General features: G+C 51.8%; 1 protein-coding gene across 4 annotated transcripts in view; it reads right to left on the bottom strand.

Moving 5' to 3' along the window:
- Nucleotides 1-29: 29 nt before the first annotated feature.
- SMARCD2 (SWI/SNF related BAF chromatin remodeling complex subunit D2) overlaps nucleotides 30-17,069 on the bottom strand; it is a 36,445-nt gene continuing 19,405 nt past the window's right edge. For 2 of the 4 annotated variants that reach the window (XM_072781189.1, XM_072781188.1), the window contains exons 2-13: nucleotides 5,166-5,350; nucleotides 4,926-4,968; nucleotides 4,661-4,783; nucleotides 3,341-3,496; nucleotides 2,827-2,922; nucleotides 2,607-2,708; nucleotides 2,318-2,479; nucleotides 2,078-2,175; nucleotides 1,579-1,714; nucleotides 1,277-1,399; nucleotides 1,039-1,140; nucleotides 30-964 (exon numbers count right to left, since the gene is read on the bottom strand). In XM_072781189.1, coding sequence (XP_072637290.1) covers nucleotides 911-964; nucleotides 1,039-1,140; nucleotides 1,277-1,399; nucleotides 1,579-1,714; nucleotides 2,078-2,175; nucleotides 2,318-2,479; nucleotides 2,607-2,708; nucleotides 2,827-2,922; nucleotides 3,341-3,496; nucleotides 4,661-4,783; nucleotides 4,926-4,968; nucleotides 5,166-5,341 — 1,371 coding nt within the window. In that variant the 5' untranslated portion in view covers nucleotides 5,342-5,350 and the 3' untranslated portion in view covers nucleotides 30-910. Of the gene's footprint in view, nucleotides 965-1,038; nucleotides 1,141-1,276; nucleotides 1,400-1,578; nucleotides 1,715-2,077; nucleotides 2,176-2,317; nucleotides 2,480-2,606; nucleotides 2,709-2,826; nucleotides 2,923-3,340; nucleotides 3,497-4,660; nucleotides 4,784-4,925; nucleotides 4,969-5,165; nucleotides 5,351-7,194; nucleotides 7,397-9,870; nucleotides 10,388-17,069 lie in introns of those variants that run through there. The other 2 variants (XM_072781187.1, XM_072781190.1) reach the window with 2 other exon arrangements.

The raw sequence follows: 17,069 nt of genomic DNA, 5'->3' as shown, positions 1-17,069 counted from the left end.
GGCCATACTATTCAATGACCAGGTCCAGGTACCACCAATAAACAAGGATTTATTTGGAAATTTCCAACCTGCCAGAAGTGGCACTTGCCAAGCCCTGGGGTCCACCCTCCTACCAAGCTCCAAAGGGCAACAATAGTCCTCCCCACCTCCCCCCTCACACCCCCTGCCCTCCACCGTGTGGAGCACACACCCGTGTACCTCAGGCCGTGCCAGAGAACTGGAGTCCCCTCCGAGGAGGCTCCACCACCTTGGGCTCAAGAGCTAGGGTGACAGCCCTCTGGCATCCGAGGAGATGATGGCGGCCAGAGCCGCTTGCATAGATTGAGGAAAAAAAATACGGAAGGAGGCACCAAACAGGACTCCCTGAAAACCCCAACTTACCCCTGTACAAAAAAGTGGCTCCCGCATAGAAAAACCTGCTTCCCACATAGTGCAAATACCCAAAGGAAAGGAAAAAACCAGCAGCAAGGCTGGGCTGGTAGGAATGGCGAAGAACTTTGGTTTAGAAAGGCCAGGAAGAGTGTGAGCTGTGCTCCTCTTCCTCACCCAGCTCCCCAGAGCCAGCTCGCACACTGGCCCCAAGGGGGTCTGTAAACAAGCAAAGCCAGCAGGCCTGGTTCTGAAATGTCTCCATGACAATGTCAAAGTACAGCCTCCAGCAGACCTACTTGGGCCTGCCTGCCTGCAGGGAGCAGAGGAGGCATCTCTTGTGAACCCATTTAAAGCCAAAGTATGAAGTAAGTATAAGGCTTTGGGGACCAAGCAACAAAGAATCCTATCACTACATTTATGAAACTATAGCTGGGGAGCACAGGGTAACAGGACACAGCCCTCACCCCATCCTTAGCCTATGTGTCTGTGGCCCCAGAGAGTGGTCCCCTTCCAGGCAGAGGAGGGGTTCCCTGAGCGGTTAGGTCAAGCGGATTCCCAGCACCTGTTCCAGTTCTTGCCTTCGCTGCTGCACCTGGAGAGGAGAGACAAGTGGTTCAGGCCGCTGCTGCTCACAAGCTCAAGAGGGTGCACAGGGCAGAGCCTCACCTTGGCAAAGATGTGCCTCCCAACTGCTTCCTGGGCCCAGGGCTGGTGGTAGAAAGCAGCTCGTCTCTCCTCCTCAGGATTCCCAATCACATCAGTGATGATCTGCAGAGAGCCAGAAAGAGAGTTGTCTATATGCAGTTTCCACCCCTGTGCAAGTCTGCCCCTGGAAGCGGTAGTAGTGAGGCGGGTAAACCTCCCCTAGGGCTGCATGGAATCCACCTCAGGAAGAGGAGCGCACCTTGAGGTCTCGGCGCTGAGAACGGAGCCATTCCTGGATGAAGTCCTGAGGGTCCGTGCTAAAGCTGAGCATGAAATCCCTCTGGGTCTTCAGCTGGTTGATGGACTCAATGGTCTCATGGATCTGGAGAAAGGAGTACACATGTCAGACTGGCCCCCACTCTCAAGGAGTCCTGTTTCCAGGCCTCACCCCTAAGGACTCAGAGATCCTATCCCAAGGTGCTATGTGTACAGAAATGCCCAGCAGAGCCTGTCCACTCCCATCTTGGGTCCCATAGAAGGCTGGAGAGGCAGAGGGCCCACCTTGACATCGAGGGAGGCAATCTCCTGCTGATTGGTGGTAGAGGCCAGAAAATTGCTCATCTGGGCCTTGAGTGGGTCGTCTACCTCCACATCAATGTCGTAACATGCTGTCTTCTTCTGGTCGTTAGGGTCTACGCTGCAGGCAGGACACCAGCGGGAAGGGTAAGCACACGGCTATATCCATCCCACCCGCCTGGGCCAAACCTGCATACGCTTAAGGAGCAAGAAGCCAAACTTGCTGCTTCTCTTTGGCTTTTAGATCAAGCCAAAAGTAAATGGCTCTTAAAAGAGTCTTCCCATCCCCATTTCTTTTTTTTTTTTTTAATTTTTTTTTATTTATTTATGATAGTCACAGAGAGAAAGAGAGAGAGGCAGGCTCCATGCATCGGGAGCCCGATGTGAGATTCGATCCCGGGTCTCCAGGATCACGCCCTGGGTCAAAGGCAGGCGCCAAACCGCTGCGCCACCCAGGGATCCCCCCATCCCCATTTCTATTTACCTAATGACATGGTTGATGACAATGGGGTCTGGATGCTGCAGCAACCCAGCCAGCTTCATGGGAATCTCAGAGAAACGAAGTCGGCCACAACTGAAGATCTAGAGAGTACAGAGGTTTGGTGATGCCTCTGAGGGCACAGGAAGTGTGGAGAATGTGGCCAAAAACCAGCCTCGTGGGGCTTTGGTGCAGTGGGCAAAGCAGGGGCCTTGAGAATCGCAAGGAGGATGGCGGCCAGCTCACCTGGCGGAAGTAACGGTTGCAATTGATGTACTCGCGCTCGTGCCCATCCTGCAGTTGGTTGTGTTTGATATAAAGCCAAAGAGCCTGCATGATGGCCGCCCTTGTCTGTGTGTGCACCCCCAGCAGCCTTGCCAGTCGGGGGTCCAACTTGTACTGGGGAGGCTGGAAATGAACAGAGGAGAGTCAGGGGTGGGGCTGAGTTCTTATGAGAAACCAAAGTGGAAGGATTCACAATAGGAACCTGCCGCCCTCCCCCAGAGGACTCCCTGTGGCCCCAGACATTTGTCACCTGATGATCTAGCATGAGCAGGAGGGTGCACTTGACGTTGAGGTCTCCAGGCCGTTTGACCTGGAAGCCATCAGTCTCCTGGGTGGTGGGCATCCGGTGCCACTGGCAGGGAGGAGGGGAGCAGACCTCATCACTAAGGGAGTGGGCATGAGCATCCACGCTTGGCCCTCCAAGAGACCAAGGCCCACCCATGCTCCCCATGCCCCAGGGCCACTCTCACCTCCACCAGGTGGTTGTCAGGCCCATATAACTCTTTGTCCAGCTCAATGACGAGACTCTTAAAGAATGAAGAAAACTTCCTCTTCTGTTTGCTAGGCTGGGGAACGGTAACGGGCATGAGCTGGGGCTGCTAGGCTCTCAAACCTAAGCTAAGCTAAGCCCCCCGCAAAGAGTACCACTTCACCCCTGACACTCAGGGGTACTGAAGACTTGGACCCTGGAGAAAGTGATGAGACGAGGCAGAGTGAGGGCCTGGAGGCCTGGAAGGGCTCTGCGCACAGCAGCCCACAGGGACTGAGAGACGGGTACCCCTCCCTCCAGACACCTCACTGCCGGCAGGGTAACTACTGTCACAGCCGTGCACGTCAGCCTCCAACCTCTGACGGCCCAGAGCTGACCCCTGCAGCAGAGCCCTCTCCCTCAGGCAGGACCTCTCCAAAGTGCCCAAGTGTCTGGCCCCAGTCTTAAGCCCCCACAGGCCACCTCTCCTCCAGACGCCACATTTCCCAACTCACATCATCCAGCAGTTTTCCCTCCACTCGGAGTTCCCAGGAAGCCACCTTGTCCCCTGCAGGGGTTCCCCCAGGGGGCCCCGCGGTGCCCGCAGTATCGCCTTCTGCCTTGCTGGGGCTGAACGTATTGGAAATATAGATGCGCAGCTTTCGTTTTTGCTAGAGCGAGAAAGACAGCCAGCTAGCAGTGGGCCAACATGCTGGGACACAGTGCTACCCGATGTTTCTGTCTGGACTCATTCAGCATGGATACTGCCTGTGGATGAGGGGCCAGGCATCTTGCTAGGCACTGGAAACCAGGAGTCAGAAATCCCAGGCCCAGACTTTAAGGAACTCACAGTCCTGGGGGAGGCAGATGGGACTTCCGAATTCCAGCACAGTGGGATCGGTGGGGTGACAGGGACATACAGGGTTTTATCGGGCAAATCAGAAGCTTCCAGCTCACACTTTAAACACAACTCAGTCATCAGGCCCCAAAGTAACCTTGTCTCTGGAAAGCTTTCATTACTCAGGGGACTGTTTTAGAGTATTATTTTTTAAAAGGAGTGGGGAGGTGTGGGAGGAGACTGGAATTACCCTTATCTACCCTCTAGTCTTGCCCTGCAAACTTCTGACCACAATCCATAAGAATCACGCTTTCAATCATGATCAAGGATCCACATACATACACAAATATCTGAAACAAAATGTTATGAAATGATATTTTCTGAGACGCTTGGGTGGCTCAGCGGTTGAGCATCTGCCTTTGGCTCAGAGCATGATCCCCGAGTTCTGGGATTGAGTCCCACGTCAGACTTCCTGCATGGAGCCTGCTTATCCCTCTGCCTATGTCTCTGCCTCTCTTTCTGTCTCTCGTGAATAAATAAATAAAATCTTAAAAAAAAAAATGACATTTTCACCACTATGGTAAGTACTATACTACTGTGAAGTATTAGAACTTCTACTTTTTTAAGATTTTATTTATTTGTTCACGGGAGAGAGAGAGAGAAAGAGAGAGAGAGCGAGGCAGAGACACAGGCAGAGGAAGAAGCAGGCTCCATGCAGGGAGCCGGATGCAGGACTCGATCCCGGGTCTCCATGATCACGCCCTGGGGCTAAAGGCGGTGCTAAACTGCTGAGCCACCCAAGCTGCCCTAGAACTTCTATTTTGTATTTTGTTAAAAACATGCTGGTCCCACCACATGAAATTGAGTTCATGCTTCACTAATGGGCTGCATCCGGCAGTGCAAGAAATCACAGCCCCATGCTTGGCCTCTGGCAATCAAGGCCAAGGAGAGGCAGAGAAGTCTGAGGGCCAAGGACTGGCCAGGGCTGCACACGCACCGTCAGAGGCTTTTTGATGGCCTCTTGGATCTCCATCCGCTTTCGGGCAATGGTCTGGTCCAGCTTCCGCTCAAAAGCCAAGAGATCCATGTACGCCTGAGACTCTGGGACAAGCTCCCGAATCTGGAGGAAGGAAGGAATTTGGCTTGTTTAAGCAGCAGCTCTGGCTCCCTGCTCGCCCATCCCAGGATTGGGGGAGCTTGATAGCACCCACAGTCTGCCAGCCACTGGGCAGGCCTCGTCGGCCCCCGCCCAACATACTCACTCGCTGAGGTAGAACCTTATCTGCCATCTTCCTCCTCTTTAGCCTAGGGAGGACAAAAACTCGTTTAAGACCTCATTGGTCCAAACACACCTCCCCCCACCCACCCTTCCAGCCCCTGGGTTCCTCCCCAGGAAGAGCCAGGAGTCTTCCTCAGTTATCAGAGCTCTTAGGGCAGAAGGAACTGCTCTGCTACCACTAGAGCTGAGCTGGGTAGAGAGAGGAGAAACAGGATGGTCTTACCCCCGGCGCTGGGCGGGCATTGGGGGCTGGGCCTGGGGCACCAGCAGGCGTTTTCGGAATGGGTCCATCATGGTGGGTGGCATGCCAGGTCGAAGTGGAGCAGCTGTGCCAAATGGGGAGCCGGCGGGGGGTCCCACCTGCAAGCCAGCCATGGGCATCCGGCTCCCCGGTGACATACCAGGCCGCTGGGGGAAGCAAACCAAAGGGGGCGCATAGGTCAGCGGCAGGGCACCCCGGGGCCCACAGCCCATTCTCTCCATCCTTCTCTTGGGCCCGGGGCTGGCCCACAGCAGCACACTGTGGAGCTCAAGTGGGAGGGCTGGGAACAAAGGAGAGCAGGTGCTGGAGGGCAGAAATGTAAACCACACCTGCCCTGCCCCCGCCCCCCCACCCGGGCATCGCTGGCAGCCAATGAGGCCTGCCCGCACCCAGGGGTGGGAGGAGAGTCCTGCCGAGAGGGAAGGGCCTGTCACCACCCTCCAGCCCCCTGGGGCCGTACCCTGCTCCCGGGACCAGCCGGCAGTGGCAGTGAGGCTCTACAGCCAGTCCCCACGCCCTCAGACGGCACCGCAGGCCTTTTCCTTCCCAGTTTGAGAGAAAAGCATGGCGTGGGGCAGTGTCCCAGCCAGGTGGAGGCTGTGGTGTGACATGAACAGGCACAACCCCAGCCTCCATCCCCTGGCACCAGCGCAGTGGTGTGACCACGGGGAGGACAGCCGTCCACAGGGCTGGCAAGCCTACCCCAGGTGAGCAAGCTCCAGCAGGAAGGCTTGGAGCACGTCCCAGCTGGAGGGGGTGGCCTCAGGCGGAGCACAGAGACCATCTGGTCACCATATGGCCCCTACTTAGAGCCCAGAACCGGACCCTTCTCTCTAGCTCTGGGCTGCCCTGCTCCCTACCCCAACACGGAAGACCCCAAGAGGAGAGCTGGGGCTCCGGGGTGGCCTGTGGGAGAGCAGCTGGCCCCTGGACCCTGTGGTCTACGCACCACCTGGCAGCTGAGGCTGCTGGGCTTTAACCCAGCCCCACAACCTCAAACTGGAGAATGGAGAGATTATCCTGGGATAAGAGATCACTCATTGGGCCACCAGGAATCTGGGTGACAAAAACGGCTTCTGTAGAAGCCCGCAGAAGGATTTCCCATCCAAACCCAGCTCCCCAACATTTCTGGGAGTAACCCCGGCCCTCAGCCCCCCTCTCCACAGCTGCTGCCGGCAAGGCCTGTTTGGCAGCTCTGCCTTGCACACACTGTCCCTGGCAGTTTCACAGGGCTGGCCCCAGGGCCCAGATTATGCAACCGGCACAACTACCCAACCAAGCCAGGCTGGGTGTGGAATTGCACCAAATCAGAGGACCCCCCCTGTATCACACACCCTCCCACCCAGTATCATGGAGATGAGATTCTTCCCCCACTTTCTCATCTAGCACTGAACTCATGTTCTCGGCACAGAGGGTCAGACTCTTGACCAGAGGCAGAGATGGAGAAAAATAACCAGAGATGGAGGGAAGGGCAAAGAAGAGCAGGTGGGAGGAGGAGTTAAACATGGGGGGGGGGGGGGCTCGGGAGTCCTGCCACAACTTCTCCTCATCACGAAAAGATTCATCTGAGCTGTTCAAAGGTGAAAGCCTGTTTCTCAGCCTTAATGAGCCATGGCCAGAGATTACAGAAAAAACCTCTAGTGTGGCCACAGTTGTAAGCCCAGGCTCCAGACATCCTAGACACATTTTCCCCACCCCAAGCCAGAGGAGGAGCAACAGAAGCAGTGGGGTCTGCAGAGAGGAAGCCAGGGCCCTGTGGTCCCTGGGAAGCCATGCACTGGGGTGTACACAAAACCTCCCGGCACTACCCGTCCCTCCCAGGCAGGTGCTCCGGCAGCAGGAAGCCCCAAGTCAAGGCGGCAGGGGGTGGAAAAGGCTCCTCCCAGACATCTGCTCTAGACTTCCCAGGCACACAGCCCCCCCTAGGCTTGCCAGGGCCCCAGGCTTCTCCCAAGAGAGAAAAGGGGCCCGGGGGTGGGGGGGTACTTACAGCTCATGAAGTCGTAGCTTGGTCTTGCCAAGCTCCACACCTGCTCTTTGGAGCACCAGTTAACTCCTCTTCAAGATTAAAAAAAGGAAAAAACAAAACACCCCAAAACAAATCCCAGTCAGGCCACTCAAGGCTCTGTAAGTCCCTGCCTGCAGTAAAGCTCAAGCTAGGAAGTGTGTGACAATGTCCTCTCCCTTGCCCGGCAGCAGCCCATGTCCTAAGTGTGACTCTACCTCCACTGCCCAGGACAGCAGGGCACGTGGCTGGGCCTAATGCTGCACCTCCAGAGAGCACGCAGCACCCTGCCTCAAAGCCTGTGGCCCTGGCGCCCCTGGTGGCCCAGGCCTAAGAGAAGGGAACATACCCCTCCATAAGCAGAAAATATTTTGAACTCTGGAGTGAACCCAACAATCTGGGTTTCTTTGGGTTTTGTTTTGTCTTTCTTTTTTTTTTTTTTTTTTTTAAGATTTTATTTATTTATTCATGAGAGGCAGAGACACAGGCAGAGGGAGAAGCAGGCTCCTTGCCGGGAGCCCGACATGGGACTTGATCTTGGGTCCCCAGGATCAGGCACTGGGCTGAAGGCGGCACTAAACCACTGAGCCACCCAAACTGCCCCATTTCTTGTTTTCCTTAAGCTCTTCTGTCGAGTATGATCCACAGCTAGATCCACTGTGTGGAGGGAGGTGGGTCATCACTTCCCCTCTTTCCATAGGTTCCCTAACTTACCCCACTTGGCCTGGAAAGCCTTGCTCTTCTAGCTCACTTCATGTACCCTAACAGACAGGACCCCCTTTGCTCCTCTGAAGTCCCATCTCCTGGAAGTCACACAACTGGACTTGGAAAGAGGCCAAGCAGAATCTTACTCGAACTTAGCCAGGGTGAACTGGGTCTTCCCTCTCCCCTTGGATCCTCTACTGTCCCTTCCTGGAGGAGGAGGAAGAGGTTATGAAAAGCTGGTGGGACAGGAAGCTTGCAGAAGCAGAAGCTCAGTGCCTACCCTTTGGTCCCCAACCCTAGCAGCCTGGGGCTCCCCAGCCAGTCAGCTGGACCTTGCCACTGGCCCAAGGCCACTCCCTACATAGGGCTGTGGAACCCATTCTCCAGGGGCTTTCCCCAGGCCACACTGCTCACAGCTTTTGAACAAAGGCAACTGGAGAGGCTCCTATCTCTTCTCAGACCAAAGGCCCAGAGAGACTCCAAGGCCTGTGCTCAGCTAGCCGGCCCAGGGGCTGTAATGACTCATGTCGAGACCCCTCAGCATCAGCTTGGACCCATGAATCCCCAAGTGGGAAAGCAAGATGGGAAAGATGGGAGTCACTGGCATTATCTCTGTCAGTACCCAGATATTTTGTTTTCTTTACAGAGAGGAGGGGGGATGAAGAGTAAGTGGGAAAAATCAGGGTCCCCAGTTAGGCGTCTCTTTAGAAAGTAAGGGCCCAGGGCTCTGAGGGGGGCGGCGAGGGAGATAAGCATATCCTATCCTATGAGGATCCATTTGTGGAGCCTCTACCTGGAGACCAGAGAGTCAACCCCAGCTTCCTTGGGAGATTAGCAAAGAAGCCAGTGCCAAACGCTGGGGCACACGGGTTGGTTGGGATATGACATTGCTAGAACCTAAAGGCTAAATAAGAGTGCAGAGAGAGTGCAAAAAAGGATGGGCACAATTCCCAAGCATTCTGGGGCAACCAGAAACAATGGACTGGAGAGGGGGGTACTGATGAGCCCCACCAGCAGGGTCAGGCCCTAAGGATGGAGTCTCTACCTCTCCTCGGCCTTTGAAGCTGCAACCTGAGACGCGCTCTCTTGGAAGCCAAACTCCAAAGGGGTCAGGACAGAACTCTTTGAAGCAACTCTCACAGACAGGCTCCTCCAGCCCCAGACCAGCAGGGCTCAGTGGAGCCTCTCTGCTCCTGCACACTAACCAACTCCTGGACACTAGGACACCAGGCAGAAAGCCAAAAGGAGAGTCGGCCCAGAACGGGCTGGGCTTTCCGCCTGCCTCAGGCCTGGCCACCACCAGCTCTGGTCGAACCCGGAGCCACCCCACGGGAGGGCTCCTGGGCCTGACCTGGAGCAGACCCTGCCCGGCACAGGCTGGGGTCCCCTTGCTCCGTTCTCCACCTCCCGGGCCGCGGGGAGCCAGGCCCTTCTTCCTCCCCATCAGCAGCTGGGAGCCATCTCAGACACGCTAGAACTCTGCCAGTTCCCAACTAGAAGAAAAAAAAAAAAAAAAAAGCCCAGCGCAGACTTGGAGTGGGACCAAGGCCAAGGCAGGGTAACCCTGGTTTCTCCGTGAGGGCCCTTTTGCAAAACTTTCCCAGCACTTCCCCGAGCCCCCTTCCCTAGGACCTACACTAGACTTCTCGGTCCGCTCGCCCACAGCTCCCGGGCTCCGGTTCCTCCACCTCTCACTCAGAATCCCCGTTCCAAGAAAACCTCCAGACCCTCCCAACCGCCCCCAACCCTCCAGCCCAGGCTCGCTCTGACCCTCTCCCCGAGCTGCCCCGCCGCCCGGCCTTGCCCTGCACCCCGTCCCGCGCACTCCGCACGCCGGGCCCCCGTGCCCCGCCCGGAGGCTGCCCCGCGGCCCCCACTCCAGCCCCCATCGCCCCATCGCCCCATCGCCCCGGGCGACCTCGCGGCGCCACCCGCCCGCCCGGCCGCGCTGCTCACCTGGTACTGCGCCGCGGGGCCCGCGGGGCCCATGGGGCGGAAGGCGGCGGCCCCGGGGCCCCCCACGCCGCCAGCCGGCCCTGGCCCCCTGAGCGCCGGTCCCGGCAGCATGCCGGGTCCCGCGGGCGGAGGCGGCGCTCCCAGGGCCGCGGCAACGGCGCCGCCACCAGGACTCAGCGGAGGCAGCGGGAACCCGCCCGCGCCACGGCCCGACATCGCTCCGTCCCGTCCGGCGGTGTCGCGATCCGGGCTCCGGGCTCCGTGTCGAGTCCGCTCCGCGATCCGTGCTCCGGGACTTCCCGATCTAAATTCCGGGTTCTGGGGCTTGTTGATCCGGGTTCCGGGATTTCCCAATCCAAGTTCTCAAGTTCCTCCTCGCAGACCCGGTTTGGGGCAGGGCCGATCCTGATTCCGGTCCTGCCCGGGCAATTCCGGATCCGGGATCTGCTGCACGCCCGCCTGACGCTCGCGGCCTCCGGAGGTTTGGCCGCCGGAGTCCAGTTACCCGGAGGCGGCAACTAACTCCCAGCCCCGCCCAAACAAGCCCGGCGCTAGGCCCCGCCTAGAACCTGCAGTCCAATGCCACGGTGCCGCTCAAATCCCGCCCCTCGCGAGACCCGCCCCCAGCAAGCACCGCCCCTAACCGCCAGCCGCCCCCCCCAGCCACGCCCCCACGCCTCAGGCCCGCCCTTGACCGGAGGGGCGGAGGCGGAAAGCTGCGCAGGAAGCGCTGTGCAAGGCGCGGGGTCAGAGGTTGAAGGTCACCTAAGGGCTTCAACAGAGAATGCGTGGGGAGTTGCTGATCTCTGCCCCGTGGAGCCCGCCCCCCGAGGTTCCCAGTTACACTCCCTGAAAATAGTTGACTTAAGTCGCTTTTCTATGTTTTAGGCAGTAAAAATTCAGCTTAGAGCTGTTTCCTGAGGCAGAAGAGCCACCAGCTTCACTTTAATAGCCCATCCTGCTGGCTCAGAGCTGCCAAGGGACGTCAGCTGCCCCAGACCCAGTCCAGCTGTGTGACGGGCTGACTTGGCCCTGCGCCGAGCTCTTATCGCATATTTTTAACGTGGCTCTGCCTCACTTTAAAGAAGCCTAGTACTTTACTCCACAGGAAATGTTTCTAGGGGGAGGAATTTTGCCTTGTGAGAAAACTCCCTGCAGTTAAATAAGGTCTTTCTCCAGGATTTATAGTACTTAATTGGAAAAAAAATTCAATACCTTTTCAGAAACCACTATCCTGTGTCATAAGGTATTCAAAATAAAGCCCTTCAGCTGTGTTAGCCTACATGCTGGTCATCTGGGGTTTCCTCCCCCTGATACAGGCCAGTGCTTCTTAAACTTTAATAAGCACAAGAAACATCTGGGGCTTTTGGGCAGCCCGGGTGGCTCAGTGGTTTAGCGCTGCCTTCAGCCCAGGGCATGATCCTGGAGTTCTGGGATCGAGTCCCATTCGGGCTCCCTGCATGGAGCCTGCTTCTCCCTCTGCCTGTGTCTCTGTCTCTTTCTCTCTCTCATGAATAAATAAAATCTTAAAAAAAAAAAAAAAAGAAAGAAACATCTGGGGCTTTGGTTTAAAATGCAGATTATGATTCAGTATGCCTGGGGTTTGGGGTAAGGCTCAAGCTTCTGCATTTCTTTTATTTATTTATTTAAATTAAAGTTAGTTAACATATAGTGTATTATTAGGTTCAAGGTAGAGTTTAGTGATTCATCAATTGCACATAACATCCAGTGCTCATTACATCAAGTGCCCTCCTTAATGCCCATCACCCAGTCACCCCGTCCAAGCACCTCCCCTCCAGCAACTCTGTTCTCTAGAGCCAAGAATCTCTTATGGTTTGCCTATTTTCATCTTATTTTTCCTTCTCTCCTCCTGTGTTCATCTGTTTTGTTCCTTAAATTCCACATGAATGAAATACGATTTTTGTCTTTCTCTTACTTCGCTCAGCATAATACACTCTAGTTCCATCCACATCATTGCAAATGGCAAGAGTTCATTCTTGATGGTTGAGTAATATTCTATTTGAGATACACAGATATACAGATAAAATCTTCTTTATCCATTCATCCCTCGATGGACATCTGGCTCTTTCCATATTTTGGTAATTGTGGACTCTGTTGCTATAAACATTGGGGTGCATGTGCCCCTTCAAATCACATTTTTGTGTGTACTTTGGATAAATATCTAGTAGTGCAACTGCTTCTGCATTTCTAACAAGCTCCAAAGCAATGCTGTTGCTTCTCAAGACAACAATTTTGAGTAGCCAAGATAGATTTTCACTATGTAATTTCTCGTTGCTTTCATCTCTAACCAAGTCTTGCACTGCAGCACCCCAGATCCTGTTTATAGTACAGTCCTCCAATCCTTTTAGAAATCAGGTCTGCTCACCTGTACTTCCCGGTATCTTTCCTCCAGAGATGAACTCTGCTCTGCTGCTGCTTTGCTGCTCCTTGATCTTGTCTTCTCAGAGATCACTCTCTCTTTCTGCCTAAAAGTGGGTTGCCTGCCAGTCTGAGAACAGGCCACTGGAATTATTACAGTCACTAAGCCAGGGCCCCTTCCCACCCCTGTAAAGTAGGTAAAGAATTAATGATAATGCAATTAATGACCATTTCAAGACGTTCAGAGAGCAAGTCTTTTTTTTTTTTTAATTTATGATAGTCACAGAGAGAGAGAGAGAGAGGGCAGAGACACAGGCAGAGGGAGAAGCAGGCTCCATGCACCGGGACCCCGACGTGGGATTCGATCCCGGGTCTCCAGGATCGCGCCCTGGTCCAAAGGCAGGCGCCAAACCGCTGCGCCACCCAGGGATCCCATTTCAAGACGTTCAAGTTCCTAGAGCAACTCTAGTTCTAGAGGAAGCAGTCGGGGCAAATCCCCTGGGGAGCTATTCCAAAATATCCCTGCCAGCCACCCCTATACAACGCGCGCGCGCACACACACACACTAAAATGGGTTCCAATGTTATATTTTAAGAATAAGCCTCCTAGTATTGTACACCTGAAACTAATATAACACCATATGTTAATTATACTACAATTAAAATGTTTTAAAAATAACAGAATAAGCCTCCCAGGTAATTCTGATACAACCTACCTTATAGAAAACCTTTACTCTAGAAAATAGACACGCTAATACGTACATTTTAAGGAAAGATAAAACAGTTAAATGTAACTCAGGTCCTCTTTATCCCTTGCTTAAATCCCTCTCCAGCTTCCCATTGTTCTTAGATTGAATGTCATACTCCCTTTTCATGACATGTAAGTTTTTGCAGGAACTGGCTCCTGCTTCTCTCCTTGGGCTCATTTTAAAATCACTGCGTTTGGTTCTCTAAGAGTCAGTCCAGAGGTCCTCCTGGCAATTTCTCAAACTGCTAAGCCCCTTCCAACCTCAGAGCTTCTCTACTTCCAGCTCTTTCTTAGCTTTTCCACCCCCTACTCTTACTTTATTTCCCACCAAGTGATTATTACAATTATGTAATTGCTTGTTTATATGTGAATTGTTTACTGTCTGATCTGGCTCCTTCACTAAAATACAAGTTCTATGAAGGCAAGAACTCTTTCTCTTTTTATTTTTTTCTATTTAGGTGAGATATATATAATGTAAAACCATCTTAAAGCAATCAATTCATTGGCATTTAGTACATTCACAGTGTTGTACAGCCACCACCTCTACCTGGTTCTAAAACATTTTCATCATCCCAAAAGAAAATTCCATACCTGTTAGGCAGTTGCTTCTCATTCACCCCTTCTCCTATTCCCTGGTACCCACCAATCTGCATTCTGTCTCTACAAGTTTACCTATTCTGAGTATTTCATATAAATGGAATCATATAACATGTGACTTTTGTGTCTGGATTTGTTCATTTAGCATAATGTTTTCAAGGTTTATGCATGTTGTAGTGTGGAACAGTATTTCATTTCTTTTTATGGCTGAATAATATATCATTGTATGGATATGCTACAATTTGCTTACCTATTTATCTGTTGATAAACATTTAGGTTGTTTTCATCTCTTATTGTGAGTAGTGCTGCCATGAATGTGTGTGTACATATGTTTGTTTAAATACCTGTGTTCAATTATTTGGGGTATATTGTGTTGTTCTTAATCACTGTCATAACCTACTTGATAAATGTGTTTGAATAAGTGAACGATCTTTAAGTGTAGAGAGAATGATAAATAATATAAGCAATGAGTTAATTGCTATGATAAAATATCCTCAAGGTATTAGGGGGGAATAGAGATATCTAGGGATAAAGATTTCCTATATAGTAGGCAAGTGAACAGGTAACACTTTAAGCATTTACACATGTGTAACCTCTTGATCCCTCACAATGCATATGAGGTAAATACTAATTTTTACCTCTATTTTAGAAATCAAGGCAGAGAGATTCACTTACTCTCACTGTGATAGTGCTAGGATTCAAACCTGGTTCTGATCTGGCTCTGGAATCCACAATCCAGGCACTTAACCACTATATAAGCCTTCTTGTTTATTGCTATTATTTCTCTATTACCTCTGGTCTGTTATTACTTACAAAAAAAGTTTTCAAACTAAAAATCAAGTTCTGTGGGGACTCAGAGAAAAGGAGGTTAACTGGTAGAACCCGATTAATTAGAAAGGTTTCCTAGAGGGGTGCATGGGTGGCTCAGTTAGTTGAGTGTCGGACTCTTGATTTCAGCTCAGGTCATGATCTCGGTATGGAGATGGAGCCCCAGGTCAGGCTCCAAGCTCAGCAGGGAGTCTGCTTGAGATTTTCTCTCTCACTCTGCCTCTGCCACTCCCCTCATGCTCTCTCCCTCTCTCTCAAAAATAAAATAAATAAAATCTTTTTAAAAAAAGGTTTCCTGCACCATTTCAATTTGAAGGAGATACCACTGGTGGTCACCCAATAGGCAAATGGGATTTGATATATCACTAGGGGCAATTCAAGACCTTGTAAAAGAGAACACTGAGTTAATGCTCAAAAATCAAAAGAGATGGGGGAGGGGAAGCCATTCTCACTGCCACCCTCACAGGACCCAACAGTGTAGCTAATTACAGGACCTGAAGTCACGGAGGGAACATTCCCACGCCTTTATTCCCTTGACTTGGAATGCATTTTTCTCTTCCTCTTTTTGTCCCTTGATATTTATTCTGCTTACTGACCATTTTTCACAATTTTATTCTGAAACATTCTATGGTCTCAAAAGAAGGAGTTTCCTATAACCTCTGACCCTGTTGCATCTACAGACACTCTGAGACTTAATGGTACTAAAGTATTTATCAAAGTATTTAAAAAGTACTTAATAAACCTGAGCCAAAGGGACAATCCCCAGTGTGAGCTCTATGCTTCCTCATCCAGCTGTTTGGTGGGCAAAGTAGCTCCTAAAGAATTCCTAGAAGAAAGGCCCTTGGAACAAGATGACCCAGTACTTCCCCTAGAGCAGGCCAGGAAAGGATCACTGCTCAGTATGATGGCCCTCAGTAGGCTGGAATTTCCGAAGAAGCAATGTGGACTGTCAGATTATGGTGGGAAACATTTACCACAATGGTGGCACTGCCGGGGCTGTACCAGGAGCCTGTCCTAGGTGGAACCCCAAGCAGCTGACACATCCATCTTCCACACAGATTTGGTGGTGAGACAGGCCTGGGGCACTGCCCAGTCAGAGCAGCAGAAGGCCCAGATGGCAAAGCAGCAGATGCTGTATTCACCATTTGAGAAGCACTTATTGAGCAGCTTCTATGTGCCTGTTCCTGACATCTTCTAGTAAAGATAAATGCAGAAATAGATCATTTCTCCATGTGACAATTGCTAAGATGAAGGTATTCATAAGGTACCATGGGGAAACAGAGGAGGGGTCTTTAACGTAGGAAAGTTATTAGTGAAGGCTTCTTTGGAGGATGTTATGCAAAAAAATGCTACAAATGGATGAGGCAAAGAAACAGAGTTAAGACTCAAAGGCATGAAACAGTACAGGGTGAACAGAATCAGAATCAATTTTGCTGGATCATCAAGAGTACAAAACTACTTCTCTATGTATACAACAAAGTCAGTTCTCAATACACATATTTTAATAGTCAACACAGTCTGGCAGGTAAAACTCAAGAAGAGTAGTGTCTTCCAGTAGTGGGAGTAAATACCAGGATTCAAGAAGTGAACTTCAGGTCTACAGCCCACGTGACACTCCTGAAGTCGCCAGAGTCAAGTTTTAGGGCATGATTCTATCAATTGTTCCCTCCTCATGCAAGGCAGAAGGTCACAGCATATTCAGAGACCTGGGTGAAACTGTGGTCTGAGTCTTCTTCCTAGCCACTTCCCAGACCCTTTCAGAGGCGACCTCCTGGCTCTTGAATTTGGCCTCAGAGTTACCACCATAACTGAAAACAGACCACTAAGACAGAGGAAAGATAAGGCAAGAGTCTCCACTGGGTCCCTAAATGTGCCTATCCCTGGGGTTCTATCTATAGCTCTTTTCTGTATACATGACCTACCCAGACATACTCATCTACCCCCGTCCCATCAATTACTGTCTACTTTTCTGATGAGCCTAAATCTCTAACTCCAATCACCACCTCTCTCCAAGGTTCAGATCCATATTTCCAATTTACTGCTAGATGCCCCATAGGTCATTTAAAATCATCTGTCCAAAATCAACGTCTCATTGTCCTCCCTCCCAGTCTCCTCTCCTATCTGTATCTATCCTGACTTAGGGCATGAGGACATGGTGAAGGGCCAACCCTGCCTTGCTGATATTTCAAACTGGTCTTGTAGGCAGATGAAAGCCAAAGATGGAGTGACCCAACCAGATGCCCAGGACACCTGCAGTCAAATGCAAAGAGGTAAATAGAAAAGAGAAAGCCAGGATCCCTGGGTGGTGCAGTGGTTTAGCGCCTGTCTTTGGCCCAGGGCGCAATCCTGGAGACCCGGGATCGAATTCCACGTCGAGCTCCCGGTGCATGGAGCCTGCTTCTCCCTCTGCCTATGTCTTTGCGCCTCTCTCTCTCTCTGTGTGTGACTATCATAAATAAATAAAAATTAAAAAAAAAAAAAAGAAAAGAGAAAGCCTTAAAGACTTCCATTCCATGGTCTTGATACCATCTTTTACTCCTCTGGCTCTTGCTCTCTTTCAGTCTTAGTCTTCAAGTTCTGGTGGTTTTACCTCCTAAATCTGTTTTGGATCTATCCTATGTACAATAGGTCATAGTTGTCAGCATCTC

The sequence above is a fragment of the Canis lupus genome, chromosome 16 (genome assembly GCF_048164855.1).
Source record: "Canis lupus baileyi chromosome 16, mCanLup2.hap1, whole genome shotgun sequence".
NCBI classification, from domain to species: domain Eukaryota; kingdom Metazoa; phylum Chordata; class Mammalia; order Carnivora; family Canidae; genus Canis; species Canis lupus.
Note: the sequence above shows the minus strand (reverse complement) of the source record. Positions and strands in the feature narration are given on the sequence as shown.